Source organism: Podarcis filfolensis, assembly GCF_964270895.1.
Source record: "Podarcis filfolensis genome assembly, chromosome: 7".
In the NCBI taxonomy this organism is placed as follows: Eukaryota; Metazoa; Chordata; class Lepidosauria; order Squamata; family Lacertidae; genus Podarcis; species Podarcis filfolensis.
The window spans coordinates 43,149,551-43,166,855 of NC_139603.1; the positions used below are offsets into that span (position 1 = coordinate 43,149,551).

Consider the following 17,305-nt stretch of genomic DNA (forward strand, 5'->3'; position numbering starts at 1 on the left):
CTAGACATGTTGAAAAACAAAACACATGCAAGTGTTCAAAGCCTGGCATGTTCTTTTAGGACCAAATTGGATTCAACACAAGGGATCTGTGAACAGGAAATTCCACGGTGCTTTGAAGCCGAGATAATCAGCTAATCGTAAGGGCACAAACAGAATTGCTGCTTTGAAGCCCCAACAATTAGTTGTTCATCAGGGCTTCAAAGCCCTGCACATGGCCCTATGTAAGCAATAACAAACAGCTGATTATCAGTGCTTGCAAAGAGCCACTCAAGGTGCTATGCAAAGTGTTTTGCAATACTGCCAATCAGATGACTGGTGGTGCATAGCAACCCCTTTTTTGGGACAACTTAGTCTTTACCTGCTGAAAGCATACAATACCACATTTAGGACAGGTACTGTAGGTGTGGCTTAGACAAAACAAGGAGGCCTAGTGGGCCTAATTAGGACCAAGGATGAGAGGTTCTCCATCATGGACAGAATGTTTTTACACAAAAATATGATTGAATATTACTTGTGCATTTTTAAAGAACTCAGGATAAATAATCTAAGTAACAATATATTGCCAGATTTTTTGCTTCATGTTCTAGGATTTTTTTAATGGTTTAATAGAAAAACTAAGGCAGTTGCCAATTCACTCATTCTCTGAAACATATGGCAATTTCAAGTTAAGGCACCCTTTGGAACGTCTGTATCATGTAAGATGCCCATCAAATTTGCAGATGACACCAAACTGGGAGGGGTAGCCCATGCTGCAGAAGACAGAATGAGGATTCAATATGATGTTAACACTTGGAGAACTGGGTCAAAACTAACAAAATAAACTTCAATATGGACAAATGTAAGATTCTACCCTTGCACAGGAAGGACCAGCTCCATGTGCAGAGGAGGGGGACCAAAATTATCAAGAGTCTAGAAGCCAAGCTTTATAAGGAATGGTTGAGGAAGTTTGGTATATTTAGCCTGGAAAAGATGAGACTCTGAGAGGAGATATGATAGCCATCTTCAACTATCTAAAGGGCTGTCATGTGGAAGATGGAATCTTGTTTTCTCCTTCTCTGGAGGCTAGGACCCAAAATAATGGATGTTACAAGAAAGTAGAATCTGACTAATCAGGAAGAACTTTCAGACAGTAAGAGTAGAGGTGATGGACTCTCCTTCTTTGGAGGCTTTTAAGCAGAGGTTGGACAGCCATCTGTCATGTATGCTTTAGTTCAGATTCCTGCACTGCAGGAGGTTGGAATGGATGGTCCTTCGGGTCTCTTCCAACTCTACAATTCTATGGTTCTATGTAAGCAGTAAAGATCTTAAACAATCTCTAATATTGTGCTTAATAATAATAATAATTTATTTATACCCCACCCATCTGGCTGGGTTTCCCCAGACACTCTGGGCAGCTTCCAACAAAGATTTTAATGTATTTTTAAACATCACTCATTAAAAATTTCCCTAAACAGGGCTGCCTTCAGATGTCTCCCTGCACCCCCACTTTTTCTTGGTCTTTCAGTGGGAGGCAACACTGTGGTATGTTATACAGAATGTCATGGTCATAATTAACAATGCAACCCTGGGGCAATTATCTCTGAATGCGCGTATATTTAGACTTGAACCATAATCTTTGACGGCCAGGCAATTTTATTTTACATACATGCCACACTTCTTCTGAATTGCTCTGAGCAGGTTAGCATATGGTTCATAGGCGTTCTTTCATCCAAGCATCTTACAATACTAGACCTGCTTAGCTCTAGCAGTAGATCTGCGTTATAGTCCTTGTTATACGTTCTGAGTTCCAATTAAAGAGAACTGCATGCATTAACTGCATATGCCAGCCAAGGCTTTTAAATCAGCACCTATCCTAGACGCTGATAATCTAAGTGGCCTAAATTAAGAAGGGCCACAGCTCAATATCAATGTGCATGTTTTGCATGTACAGGATCCCAGCTGCAATTTGTAGCACAGGGTGGGGAGCCTTTTTCAATCAGAGGGCAGCATTCCCTGCTGGGCAGCTTTCCTAAGGTCACATCCCATAAACTGGGATTTTGTTAGTTGCACTGTTCAATGTTCATCAAATTCAATTAGACTTACTTCTGAGTAGGCATGGTTAGGATTGCACTGTAAGTCACTAACAGAGATTTTGATAATGGGAGGCTCTTTCCCACTTAGAAATAAGTTCCTTTGGCAGTAGCTGAATTACATAAATTATTCTAATGTACCATTTATTGTACAGCAAGGATTTGTTCAACTTTGGTTCCTATTTTGTGGTACATTTGGTTGGTTTCAAAGAAGCATGCTGTTAACATAGACAATAGTTTTAGGCATACTGTATAATTTAGCAATCCTATACATATCTACTTAGTAATAAGATTTATGAGTTTGATAGGGCTATATGCTAGGCAAAAGTATATAGAACTGCAGCATTTATTTATGCTATAAAGTAGATATAGGTATTCTAACTAAATTAGCTAATTTGTATTCACTCCCTTTTTGTTGATGCATCAGCATACTATGAACCCATGAAATGAAATAAATGTAGTTATTGACAAGTATGGGTCTGCATTCTTATGATTTATTAGATTTACACTGCTTTACTTAAGTATTTAGGCTGCTTAATGATTAAAGATTTGGAGAGGCTTATTTACTACCCAAACACAAGTTACACAGGCTGCTTGCTCCAAACCACTCATCTTCAAAAACCACTCAAATAGGTCATGTTCTGCACTATCAAGGAGATTTGGGGATGAGTTTATCATAAGTGAAGTTCAGGTCTAATTTTTCTATAATAAAGTACACTGCAAGCTGGCAGATAAAATGTACTATATTGCACTGAAATCATAGATGAAATTAGCTGTGGTAGCCTCTTGTTCCGGGGGGGGGGGCAGGCTAATATGTTCTTTTCATATATTATTGCCCTTACAAATCTGAGAGCTTTGATAGTCACATAGTGCTAAATTATCACATCTTCTCAGTTTTGCTTCTCTTCGTTTAAACTTCTATTGTTTGTGAAGTCCACTTTTTATATGTCACCCTTTGTTTGCTATGGGAGCATGAACATGCAGCATATTGTCACAAACTTCTAAAGGAATTCTTCATAATCTGGGTAGAGGAGGTGGGCACATAATGGAAGGTATGCGAAGCAGCTGCTCTAATCAGCAGCTGCTCTAATCAGAATTACTTTAGGATAAAATCCAAACAAAAACCACCTTCCCCTTAAGGAATTCTATTTAAAACTATATTTAAATGTCTTTTATGGGAAGCTTTCCCAATGGGTAGCTGTTGCAGGGAGGGGCATACTGTACAGCAATGCTGCAGTCTTAAGACTGCAATTCCTATAATCAGGCCAATTTTTTTTTTAAAAAAATTTCCAACATACATTTATAATATCCAATTTAAATTTATCACATATTTTCTCTTTTAGACTTCCTTCAGCCTCTCTGGCAATCATCCATTATTCAATTTTTTAATTACGCATTTCCTAATTTTTATATTGCATTTTATATACCCTCTCCCTCTTATTTTTCTTCAATACAATATTCCTCAAACATTCACAGAGCTTCTTGAAATCCCACTAGTGTTATTTGCTCATCACAATAATCAGGCCAAATTTAATGAATCACAGAGAGTTGTAATGGATAAGCAGATGAAATTATATTTTACTATGCAAGTCAGCAGCCACTCTTTAGAGAAGATAAGATGGCTCTGTTCTAAGTCAGCTTCTGAATGAGCTATACCCACTGACATATATTGATTGATTGTGTCTTCTTGTCAGACTTGTCCAATTTCAGACATCGGCATCTGCCACTGATTCTAGTGCCCCCTAGGAGACTAGCCATATCCTTTTTCACATTCTTTGCCAGTCAGTATAAGTCTCCTGGATGTCAGAGGTGTTTTCAATAGCAAAGATCAGGCTTCTAACATTTATGTTAGTGGCAGAGTATTCGTGTGACTCAGCCCTCAAAAACCCTACTCAAAGTTTTGAGTAGATTTACCTTTCTAAAACCTGAGTAGAAGGGTCAAAAAAGGCTAGCCTTACAACTACTCTCCTTTGAGAAGGAATCACCCATGTACCAGGAAACAATGCGCCATAGTGAGAGTAGTGGTGCACCACATGAGAGCACAAGGACAGCAAATAGCTACAGGTAAAGAGGTGAAACTATGTGTTATGGAAGTGGAGAGGAAGGCTTCATCCCCTTAATATAACCATCCCAGGTTCCTTTGGTGGAAGGGCACAATATAAATTCAATTAACAAGAGCTAGCCCTGAGTTGCTCAGTCACACCACTGCTTGTATTTAACCTGCTAGAGCTTATGTCCTAAACTGCCCGAAGCTTCCAGAAGAATTAGCTTCTTTTTGTCCTCCTTCCAAAGTATAAATGAATAGGAAAAAGGAGATAAAGGAGAACGAGAATTAGAAAAATCAATGTCATACCCGCTTGTGTGAGGGGTTGCTTATGCCTGGGAAATCAGGCTAACTGGCTATCAAATTCTACCTGTCAGAGCCTGCTGCGTTAAGACAGGCCAAGCTAGTCTATGCAAAAATGGAGCAATCACCACAGCAACTATACAAATGTTTATGATAAATTTAAATAAAGATAACGTCCTAAGAAACAGCTAGCATGTTGCAATGGATTAAGAGTAGATGGGGAATCCAGCTTCAAATCCCTGCTCAGCATTAAACTCACTGGGTGGCCTTGGCCAAGCAACTCTTTCTCAGCCTGTCCTATCTCCTAGGATTACTGTGAAGGTCCTTGAAGGAAATAGGAGATATAAATGTATCAAATATAATAATAAATAAGTAGCATATACTTCAGCCAAAGAAAAATGTAGGCAGCTATTTTTGGTTGCTATATCAGTGTCATTAAGGATTACAGCCATAAGGCTCCTCACACATATTGAATTATCTCTTCTCAGCAGCAGACTAAAAATAATGTAATATTGGTGGATTTATTTAGTTAGTGGTGGCACAGTTAGACATAAAACAGCAGCAGCTGCAAATCCTTCACAAGTCCCTTAGGTCTTTATCTGGAACGTCAGTTCTGTAATACTAAGGAAATATAGGGCTATAATATATATTCTCTTGACTATGCAGGTGTAGTTTTAATCAGGCAAATACTTTCAAAAATATTTCATGTGTTACTAATGTCGATGGTAAATGTATATGATGCTTCTGTTACGAGTATAGTACATGCACTCATAAGTTCAAAGTTAAAAGTTCACTCATAAGTTCTGAACTTAAAAATGGAAAGTGTAATGCTGGTGGTCAACAAAAGAGGTATAAAGACTCTCATGGCGAATGTAAAAAAAAAAAAAAAAAGTAGTATAAACACTGACAACTGGGAAACACTGACCTGCAAGCACTCCAAGTGGAGAACAGCCTTTACCAAAGGTGTCAAGGGCTTTGAAGAACTCAGGACGAAAGGGAGAAACAACTCCCGCCCAGAAACCTATGTCCCCACTGTGGATCCAGAATTGGCACCCACAGTCACTTACGGGCTCACTGTTAAAACCGTGTTCATGGAAGACAATCTTACTCGGCTACGAGTGATTGCCAAAGAAGAAGACATGCACTCATATTTTCCAAAAGTTATCTAAACCTATATTCTCTGAAATGTTTTTTATTCTAAACAGCTGCTAACACCTTTATTGTTATTCCATAAAAACAGAAATGAGAAATGCAATGTTTTTCACAAGGCCTCCAGCTACTCATGCTTACTTATGGATAGCCTTTGTCATGGATAGCTGAAGTCTTGACAATGCATTGAATGATTCAGTTATTTGACAGTGTCCCCACTCAACTTTTATTTTTATATGTTAATGATAGAAGTATGTAACATTCTACAGGTTTTGTTGAAAATGATTGGTTATTTTACTACAAATCAATAAAATATTCTATATGTAAAAAAAAATAAAAATACTAAGCAACTTGAAGTTGTTGTTTTTTTACACACACAAATATTCTGACTTTACTTACTGATTCCTTGAAAGAGTTCTTCAATGTTAATTGCATGCTTGGCACTCGTTTCAACAACAATTGCACCTATAGACTCTCCATATTCTTTGGCATCTTTCATAGGTACCTCCCTAAAATTAAAATTTGAAATTAAACTGCTGTGCATCCAAAAACATAGAAAGTAACTGCTCGAGTTAAAGTGTTCCTTATCATAACCTGCATTACTCTAGGAAAGAAAAACAGTTTCTACTCAATGGAAAACACTTCTCCCCTCCTTGTGCTGCTCGTTGCAAGCTTCCCCACATTCCTCCTTTAAGCCTCTGACTTCAGGAGTTTAAAGGAGCAGCATGAGGCTCCCTCAAAGAGAGCTCCCTTGCACTTGCCCAAGTCAGCTGCTTAAGGGATTTTGACAGATGGGTGGGGTAACCCACTTGGCAATCATGTGACAGATGGGCAGGCCCACCTACCTGTCATATCTGGTCCATGGTGCTAAGAAGGTTCCCCACCCCTAATTTACAGGGACAGGCATAGCTTCCACAGGACACTTGGGGTTCATCCACACTTTTGCTTGCCCTACCACTCCCCCTCCTCCTGGAAAACCACATCTTTAGAGCTGAAGTGGAGCAAACATCAATTGGGTTTTCTCTGAATTGATTCATTCCCTCCCATTTAGAGCAAGTTTTCCAAGGGAATGGTGGGGCAAAGACAAAAGTGCTTAGACCCATGTCTGGAAAGCACAGCCACGGCTGGTTCTGGGGGTGGCATCCACCATCTCCCTGTGGGCCAGGGGAAGGGATGGTCACTCAGGCCCAGCCTCCTCTGGCATTGCCAGACCCACCATTTGGGGCAGGCCTTGTCCGCAAGGCCAAGCAGGGCAGCGGCACGGGGGATGGGCCCTACCTGTCCCATCATACAGTACTTCGGGTTACATATGCTTCAGGTTACAGACTCCGCTAACCCAGAAATAGTACCTCGGGTTAAGAACTTTGCTTCTGGATGAGACCAGAAATCGTGCGGCGGCAGCACGAGGCCCCATTAGCTAAAGTGGTACCTCAGGTTAAGAACAGACCTCCAGAACTAATTAAGTTCTTAACCCGAGGTACCACTCTATTTAAGAGGACAATGATGTTTATTTTCAATAAACCATTACAATAAACTTGCACTAAACTTGCACTATTTATATCAGCCTTAACAAAATGGTATTTTCATCAAGGGAATAAACTGTGAAGAGGAATTCAATAGAATTTCTCTATGATACTGAGAAAAACCGTCTGATATCAAACACTTAGTATCTATCACCAAAAGGCTGATAAAAGGAAAACAGAAATCCAGATATGTTGTTTATTGGCTTGATATGACTTTGTGCCAGTGCAATCAAGCATATATGCCACTCAATATCACAGGGATATTGTAGGGGGGGGGGGAGGCAAGAACAAGCAATTTGAAGACAAAAGGTCAATACTTTACCTAATATCAGAAAGATCACATTTGTTTCCAGCGATGGCCATTACAATGTTTTCAGGACCATGTTCCTTTAGTTCTTTTACCCATTTTTTCAGTGTATGAAATGAATCCTAAATTAAATACAAGAGCCTATCAACAGGAAGTTGCTAAATGCATCAATATACTGAACCCTGTAATGACATAAGGATACCAAAGTACTAGATAAGATATTATCAGTGCCCTTAACAAATATAAACTTTAACTTGCATCTGATGTTAACCTATAACTAACTAAACCAGCTTTTGAGAGAACAGTATGTCCAATTGTGGCTTCTCACACAAACTGCTCACACCTAATTACAGAAGTACCTATTTGTGGCAGCAGTTATAAAGGACACAAGCATGGTTAATTCAGTAATCTCCCTTTAAAGACACATGGAAACTGCATGTAGGGGGGAAAATTAAGTCCCTGCTTTGGTGAATTTTAAAGGACTGGTATCGCATCATTCAGAACTGTTGTGGCATTGGTATACAGTGGTACCTCAGGTACTTAATTCGTTCCGGAGGTCCGTTCTTAACCTGAAACCGTTCTTAACCTGAAGCACCACTTTAGCTAATGGGGCCTCCTGCTGCCACCGCACCGCCGGAGCACGATTTCTGCTCTCTTCCTGAAGCAAAGTTCTTAACCTGAAGCACTATTTTTCGGTTAGTGGAGTCTGTAACCTGAAGCGTATGTAACCTGAAGCATATGTAACCCGAGGTACCACTGTATTTGATACTTAAGTACCAAGTGTTGTCTGAGGGGGAACTATTTATGGAATACAGTGGTCCCTTGTGTTACAGACGCTTCAGGTTACAGACTCTGCTAACCCAGAAATAGTACCTCGGGTTAAGAACTTTGCTTCAGGATGAGAACAGAAATCGTATGGTGGCAGCGCAGCAGCAGCGGAAGGTCCCATTAGCTAAAGTGGTACCTCAGGTTAAGAACAGTTTCAGGTTAAGAATGGACCTCCAGAATGAATTAAGTTCTTAACCCGAGGTACCACTGTACAGAGTTTCCACCTCCTAATTCCACGTGCAAAATATACAGTGGTGCCTCGCAAGACGAAAAGAATCCGTTCTGCGAGTCTCTTCGTCTAGCGGTTTTCTCGTCTTGCGAAGCAAGCCCATTGACGGATTAGCAGATTAGCGCTATTAGCGGCTTTTAGCGGCTTTTAGCGGCTTAGCAGATAAGCGGCTTAGCGGCTTAGAAAAAGGGGGGGGAAAGGAAAAAAAACCCGCAGGAACTCGCAAGACATTTTCGTCTTGCGAAGCAAGCCCATAGGAAATTCGTTTTGCGAAGCACCTCCAAAACGGAAAACTCTTTCGTCTAGCGAGTTTTCCGTCTTGTGAGGCATTCGTCTTGCGGGGCACCACTGTAACCCACATCAGGCCAAATATGAATACAATAACAAGCAAATATAGGCTATTTAAAATTAAATATCCAATAATTTAAACTTTAATTAAAAATTTAAAAAAATTGGGTGCTCTTATATTTCTGTGCTGCACACAAATACTTGCTTCTTTGGCAATATCATTGTTTTCATTTTTTTCTCCTGAGAATTCCTTGCTATTAGTACCATTTAATCCTTCTTTATAAAACGATTCATTTTAATTTTCAAACATATTTTGATCATAGTCTACAGCTCTATGACTAATTCTGTTTGCCCAGGAGGCCTTTGGAAGCTTGGGAAGATGCAAAACCAGTCTGCGTCAAAATGACTCAAAACCATGTGGAATTGGGGGTTACGTATTTTAGTGGACGCATAAAGTTCTTGGCCTTTTAAACAACCTGATAAAGGTTCTGGGTATGCATGACTCTTCCCCCATGGAGAGAAATAAATTGTCTACCATACAATTTATTTGAATGCAATATCTCTGGTGTCATGTTCCACCCTTTCCAAGGATGAAAAAGCAGAGCAATATATGAACACACCTAAACATATTCCAAGACAATTATGCCCACTCATATCACAAAGAACTCATAACCCACCTACTCTTAGCAACCAGAAACATCATAACCAGACACTGGAGAGACCTGTCTGGAGTAAGCATGGACCAGTGGTACCAAATAGTATGGGAAACAGCCCTACTAGAAAAATTAACCAATAAACTGAAACTGACACGGGGACAAATAGAAGACGATACCTTCACCCCGGTATGGTTCCCCTTCATCACATACACAGCCCAACAAGAAAAAGACAAGAACCCACCAACAGCATATGAATCAATATGGCTAACCTGATTCAAAAACACCCACCCACCCCATTCACATACGAAAACAAAGTTCAACACAGCCAATCACAAACAAGCATCCACACCCTAGGCCAACCACAATTTCTCTCACCCCCAAAGGAACACAAGCGCATAGCAAAGAGAACCTGCACAAACGATGCTGACACAAAAACCCACACATACATTAAGCAAAATAGAAATATCACTTCCAGACCCCACCCCCACCCACCATGGCCCCCTCCACCTCTTTCCCCCTTTTTTCTTCCTAATGTAACCCTAATGTCTCAACAAATGAAACTGACCTATGGAAAATGTAACTTGAAAAAAGGGACATTGAGCATACCTTTGTAAACCAAGAAAACTTTAATAAAATAATATATATATAGAGAGAGAGAGACTCTGTTATTGAAAATCATGGTACCACCTGCATTAGATGTTACTTACTCCTCAGAGTAAGAAAGTAGGAGAACAGCAAAACAAGAGAGCTTGGGATTTGTCATTTCTGGTAATAAATGTCTAACAAGTCAATTTATGCACCCCTAAGGCACCATATTAGATTATGGCCTTTGTAATCACCGTTGTTTAGTTTAAAGGTAAATATCCATTTAGTATGAAATTAATGGGATTTTTTATTTGCATTGAGTGCATTATCTTTCCTCCATAGTTCCCCAACACTTCATTCAAGTTCACTACCACTACGCAGGAAGGTGTTAGCCCTTGATAAATAATTTTGCTAATATACCAATTAATTGTGCCAACACTTCTGAGCTAAAATCAAATATATAATTCAATTTGCTAAATATGTAAACTGCAGGCAAGCTATTATATTCACTCATTAATGCCTTTCCTGTCACACAGCACTAGCAGATGGGTTTCTTACTAAAATACAAATACATAATTTGGCCTTGAAAATGTGCAGCTTTCCATTTGGATGTTGTAGCAGAGAACGTCCTGACCACACTGACTTCCCAATTTCAGTAATCTGTCAAAAACCAAAGACTTGTTATGTAATTTTAATTTCAGCTATAAATATGGAGCCAATTTTGTTATTACTTCATTTACTTAGCTGAACTGTTTTGGAACAGTTTTAAAATATCCGAGCAAATACAAATTGCACATAATAAAATGTATATATTTCTGTATTTTTAGAAAATATGCCATATTTTTAGGTACTAATTTTCCTATACCAATGCAGGTATGGGAATGTCATGGTTGCTTAGTGTGAGGAGTAAGCCCCACTGAATACACCAGCCTTCTCTAGCCTGATGCCCTCCAGCTGTTTAGAGCTACATGTCTGCTTACCTTACTTGTGGATGTGGAGGTGTTGCGGGCCGGCCACCACTTCCCCCTACGCAATACAATGTGGCAGTGCTCTTAATGGAGGTTTCCTGACCGTGGTGGGGTTGGGGAGCCAAAATGGTCTTCCTCACCAGCTGGGAGGCTTGCCAGCCAAATTGGCCAATGGCTAGCAGGCCAAGAGACAGGCTTTCTCCAGAGGGCAGGCTCAACTGAGCCAGCAGGCTTCACTTGGGTCTGCTCCTGACTATTTAAAGAGATCCACACACAGTTCCTTGTTGGATCCCACGCCCACCCTTCCCTTGTTTTAGTCTACTGTTGTTTATCTACTTTACCTTGCTATGGACATCGTTGGTTGCCGTATTCAAGGTTGGGTGGGGATTTTCCTTGAAACAAATTGGCTCAGTCTGAAGGTTATGCCTACCTCATAGCCATTGTCACAACTTTGGTGGTTTGACATTGGGGTGGCCTTAGTCTTAGTTGGAGGGAAGGTTGTAGGCCTTGGCCTGCCTCTCCAAGAAAAGCGGGTATCCTGGTAAAGAGATCTGGTTCTGTCTAGATGCTCAGGCAGGGGCAAGGGCGACAGCATCCCTTAAGATGGCGATCCCATGGGGACAATCCTATTTGATGTAAGTCATAGGTCCTCTCTGCCTCAGGGCTGACCCCTTTGGTAATACTGCCAGCACATGGGCTGGTAGTTATACCCAATACCTATGTCAAACCTCTTACATCTGTAATCTATAAAGTTGTGGCCTTATTTCACCCAGAAGTATTGTATCTTGTTTGGTTCTTAATTATAAATTTGGGATGTTGGAGGGCTGTAGAGCCTGGGCACACAAGTACCATTCCCGACCACTGGCAATGCTGGCTGAGGCTGATGGAAACTGTAGTTCAAAACATCTGGAAGTCACATCCAGAATGCAGGAATACATTGACTAACTAAGGCAGTGATGGCCAAACTTGGCCCTCTAGCTGTTTTGGGACTACAATTCCCATCATTCCTGGTTCTGTTAGCTAGGCATGATGGGAGTTGTAGTCCCAAAACAGCTGGAGGGCCAAGTTTGGCCATCACTGAACTAAGGGAAATACTACCAACTTGCAAGACTAAGCGAACACAGTATAATATTAGCAGAAGGCACAGGGAACACTCACACTATGACCACTTGAAAGTGAATTGATGAGTAACCTACATACCAGTGATGGAACCAGAGGCGGGTTTAGGGCAGCGCAACCAGTTCCGCTACACTGGGCGCTGAGCCCAGGAGGTGCCACAGGGTATCACAACTATGAGGTAGTGAACTGAGCAGAATGTAATGTGGGCGGGGTGTGTGTGCCAAATTTTGGCCTCACACCACTGAAATCTGAAGGACCAAGGTCCGTCCCTGATGGAACAACTGAGATTTGAAAGCTTACCTGCTTGGTGATATCATATACTATAACAGCTGCTGCTGACCCACGGTAATACATTGGTGCCAATGAATGGAACTATTAAAAAATGAACACAGAAACAGAAGAAAAAAATAGTTAAAGTTCTTGCATTTTTGTAAGTCAACAAAAGACACTATGATTGCTCTAGCTTCTTTAATCAGTATGCCTTGTGACTCACTGTTGCATTAATGTGTTGTTATTAAAATCACATTAAAATACAGTGTTTTAAATCTACTAAGCTAGAATAATGAATGCACATACTCTGGTACAGGCCAACCAAAGTTAAAAAACTTTCTGTACCAGGTCAACTCCAGTTTGCTCAAGTGGCAAGAAACAATAAGCCAGTGACTTGTTCCAGAAGCTAGGGAAGAGCATTCATGTCTGGATCCTGACAAGAACCAGCATAAATCAGTCAAATGAGTGGCCAGGTGGCACACCATCTTCTCCAGTCCATGACTGCTATCTATCAACCTGCAGCAGAGCCTGCTCCTGGTATCTTCATGACTATGAGACTGGGATGGGAAGGGTGAAGTGTATTGACTCTCTGGCTTGCAGAGTGAGCTGTTTTATATTGAAGGAGTTGTTTTACATCCTGTCTGTGTGGCCTTCTCTTCATAAAACATTTTGTCCCCTCCAGATTGTCTTCCTTCCTCTCCCATTAGCAGATACCTAGAACAACAGCACTAGAAGGGGCAACTGGATTCTTGCCCTGAAGCTCTAGCAGACACAGAATTAATTTTCAAGCTGTTTGGAGCAAGCTAAAGAATTCCATTCCAACATCATGGGCTCAGGTAGGCAAGGAACTGGAACAGGGCAGGAAGAATATTTGGAGCTTTGTTTTTTATTCCTTTTCTTACTATGATGTCTGAGCAAACATTAAAATTAAGTCTTCCAACTTTGGGTGATTAGTTTCAAGTTTGCGAAAGAAATGTAGCTAATTTTCTGGAATGCTAGGCATCTGAGATTTAATCCAGCGGGAATGCATATGATTTCATGTGACTTCTCATTAGAAACTCTCCTTTGAAAGAAAAATAAATACTGTATTTCCTCACAATGGCTGTTTTATTAACACAGTAATATCTGGCACCCTGTGGATAATGAAAAACATGTATTAAGGCATGTGCTTTTCAAAAGCATGGCTGTTTTCACAGCATGCCTTTGAAGAACTATACACCCTATGAAAAAAGAATTCAGATTTTTGCTCTGTTGGCTTTACAATTATAAAAGAATATGGAAGATTGAATAAAAACGTTCCTCTTCTTTTTTAAATCCATGAAAACTGTGTATTACTTTTCTCCGAAACCCTTAGTCCAGTAGCATATAGGTACTGGAAATCCATAATACTTCCCTGTGCCCAGGACAAGTCTTATTACAGGCCTATTACAAACTCTGAGGATACACTAGTTGAAACCAAGTCAAGAATTATGTTTTTCTCAAACAAGAATAGAATAGCATTGGCTTCACTCAGGTATATTCCAAAGCAGCCAAAAATATTAATTCTTCAGTTGCGCAACAATGATGATGCAGCAGCAGGTAATATCAAGTACAGGCCACTGAAATGGCCCATGACATCCAAATAATATCAGTCTCCCAGTTGACAAAGGTCAGCTGCTAGCCTTTCACAAGGTCTACTGGGCAGTGATTAAAGTTCCTTCTGTTGTGCTGATCTATTTCTTCTGCGGTAGTTACAGGGTAAGATTTGCTCAAACCATCTGGTTAGACCATTAGGTCTGGAATAAGTCTTCCAATTCACCCATTTGTTCATGGTCAGCAAAGTTCTTTCTAGCCATCTCCGAAGCAATGGAATGCTGATCCAATATAGTATAAGGTTTCTCAAAGTTCTTGATCTCCATGATTAGCCATTTGGAATTAAATAAGGCATTTCTGGATGCCAGTGGTGAAGTGTGCATAGGATCTCTTTTTACTAGACCAGTCTTGAAACTTTCCCTCAGTTTCTCCCATGTTGTCAGTAGTACCATTCTGGCTACTACTCCATGACTGAGGCGATAATCCAGGTATAACGTAGCAAGGCATTCACCAGGGTGATTAACCTGTGGCTTTCTAGCTGTTGTTGGACTACAATGTCCATTGTATTGGCAATACTGGCTGGGTCTAATAGGAGCTGAGCATTTGAGGTGAAACAGGTTAGCCAATCCTGAAAAGCACAGTGAACACAAACTGCTCCTCTTTGTAGCTTGTTTGTGTGGTACAACATTCAATGGAGTGGAGGAGAGCCTCTGGTCTATGTGAAATGGTTTCTGCCTTATGCAGGTTTAGATAGGGGACTGTTATTGAATCCTTTACAGGTCTCCTCTGAAAGAAGTGTGACATCGGCTCCTCAAGCTACATTAAAATTAATGTTGTCTCACAAATAGTTAAGTTTATTCTCCAGGGAATATCATCGTCTTCACAAAATGGGCAGCCTAAGAAAAATTGGTCTGCTTCTTGTTCCATCTGGGTATAAAATATGATAGCAAAAATGTACACTTCCTGCACTGTGCTCCTATAGCTGGATGAAATCCTCTAATGTCGTAAACTTTTCCACAGTCTGTAGTCTGAACTGGTAGGGCTTTTTGCCGCAGAATGCTTTTCAAATGTCTGGACTGCTTGTTTCTTTTGTACACTTTTGGAAAGCATTTTTTAAAATGGCTGCAGCTGCTGCTGGCATAGTAAAGGTTGCCTCCTCCAAGTCACCCCAAAGTTTTCTTTGTTCCCTATTATGCATTTTGATCAACTTTGATTGCTTTGCCATCCCTTTTTATTTGAGAAGTAGAAAACCAGAGATTACTTGTCCAAATCTCTTAACATTCCATAATCCTTACATCCCTATGGCTGCTCATGTGAAAAGCAGCTAGCTTTGATTGTTTTATAGTGTTGTTTTTATTAAATTATAATTTTACATGTTGTAAGCTGACTGGTGCTTTTACAGCAGAATAGCGAAATATAAATGTCTGGATAAATATAAAAAGAAATTAAACAATTAGCCAAGGAGACAGGATCAGTAGCTAAAGCCAAGCATAAAAACAAGATCTGCCACATACAACAAAATAAAACAGTATTTAGCAACTGACAAAAAGATAGCAAGGGAAGAGACCAACCATACTTCATATACTTAGAATCCAGTTGTCTCTATCACACAACTATTCAAACAGGCATGGAAGGCTGGCTTGGCTTGAATGCCAACTTTCCCTTCATCTTATTGCGCCCTCCCACAAAGCAGAGAGTATCAGGTAAATGAAGGATGTAGCAATGTCTTCAATGCTGAAAGAAGGAGCTGTGCCTACTTTTGTTATTGCAGTTAACTCTCATACTACTCAACTGATACGCTTCTAGTTTATTATTTGTTTTGATTTTTTGAATGTTTTCAATGTTTCTTCTACTGATATTATTGTTTTATCCCTTTTGTAAACAGCTTTGGGGTTTCTTTACAATCAAGTATTATATATGAAATAAACAAACTTGCTCCATAAATAGTCCTGGGGTACCTTAAACACTAGTGAGTCATGTAGGTTGAGTTTTCTTAGGTAAGAACCTGCAAAGATGCATAAAATGGATAGAAAAGATGTTGGATTTATGTGGGTCCCAGGGAAGTAAGAGAATCTGTTTTATGAAGTGTGATTAAAAAGAAATGGATCCTGAAAGCAGTAATGAATTAATATACCAAAATGAACAAGCTTCAGTTGTTAGGAAACAACAAGCCCATAGCTGTACATGGGCACAGGCACAGCGACCATTTCATACACTTCCATCAACCTACATATTGCACAAAGCAGAACTTGCCTATGCAGCAGGGATGTTCATTGGTTGTCTATGACTTTTTTCTCACAAAGACTCTACTACTGGATTTGTGCATCAGAGGGAAGAACAAATCAATACAAGTTTTACCACAGCTTTCAAGAGGATGATTGCCCTTAAAGGAACAGTGAATTATTTAAAAGCACTTTACTTTCCATTACTTACCAGTCACATTTCAAGAACAGACCTCTATGAATAAGCCTTGAAAGTATTTCTGTCAATGTTTGAAACTCCCATTGTTCCAGGTGAATTTTGCAACAGGGAATTTCATTAGTGCGAGCAGTTTCTGAGCTCTGGGTGCAGTACTGTGCCTAAGATTTCAGATTAAAACTGCAGAGTGGAAGGAAAGGTGGACCTTTTGCTGCCTCCCCACTTCCAGCTACTCTCTGGAGAAGAGACCCTCTTAAGAATTAACAAAGGTCTATGGATGTAATCATGTAGATTCAGTGTTTATCAAGCTTCAAAGAAAAACAAGAGACATGTAGTAGGAAAAGTGCACAAAGATTTATTACAAGATAGAAAGGGACAAAATTACAAGTAAACAAAGGGTTACAATAGTCTGGGTATATAATACATTTGTAGTGCTCGGGTTTGTGTGGATGAATTTCAAAATATGAACTACAATTATTCTACTCTAAAGAGACATCAAAGAATTACTTGTGCAACTTTTTGTCTAGAGACCCCTCCTGTGGGCAATACTAGAATTTTTTTTATAAGGCATGGACTATGTAGATCCAAAAAGCCATGAGCAAAAGGAAAATAGCTGCAAGCAGTATTTCACAAACCACCTTTTAGCAATTTTTACGCTTTTACTTGTGCAAATTGAAGAACATATTTGGAATCTGCAGCACAATTCCACACATGTCTACTCAGAAGTAAATCCACAGAGATTCAGTGGGAGTTGCACCTAGGATTGAAGACTTAGTTCCATTTTATCTCACAATGCCCTAGCAGGAGATGTAAAGCACTCCTAATGTCAGCAATAAACACCTTTCATGTACAGAAAGGCACACATGAATCCACATCTCTATGTTGGGAAAGCTAGAGGTTAGCAACGTAGCAGCAGCATGGAGAAGAATTGGTGTGTGCATTTAAAGTCTGTTTTCAAAAAACTAATAATGTCAAGC

The 17,305-nt window shown here is 40.0% G+C and overlaps 1 protein-coding gene and 1 long non-coding RNA gene across 3 annotated transcripts in view; one reads left to right on the forward strand and one right to left on the reverse strand.

The window, feature by feature from the left end:
• Positions 1–17,305, reverse strand: part of RAB31 (RAB31, member RAS oncogene family) — a 41,572-nt gene that overhangs the window by 6,127 nt on the left and 18,140 nt on the right. For both annotated transcript variants that reach the window (XM_083622687.1, XM_083622686.1), the window contains exons 4-6: positions 12,369–12,440; positions 7,411–7,517; positions 5,965–6,074 (exon numbers count right to left, since the gene is read on the reverse strand). In XM_083622687.1, the coding sequence (XP_083478813.1) occupies positions 5,965–6,074; positions 7,411–7,517; positions 12,369–12,440 (289 nt within the window). The remainder of the gene's footprint in view (positions 1–5,964; positions 6,075–7,410; positions 7,518–12,368; positions 12,441–17,305) is intronic.
• LOC310766470 lies at positions 7–5,921 on the forward strand. The gene is made up of 2 exons (XR_014550178.1): positions 7–3,333; positions 3,593–5,921. It is a non-coding gene; the product is annotated as an uncharacterized lncRNA (long non-coding RNA).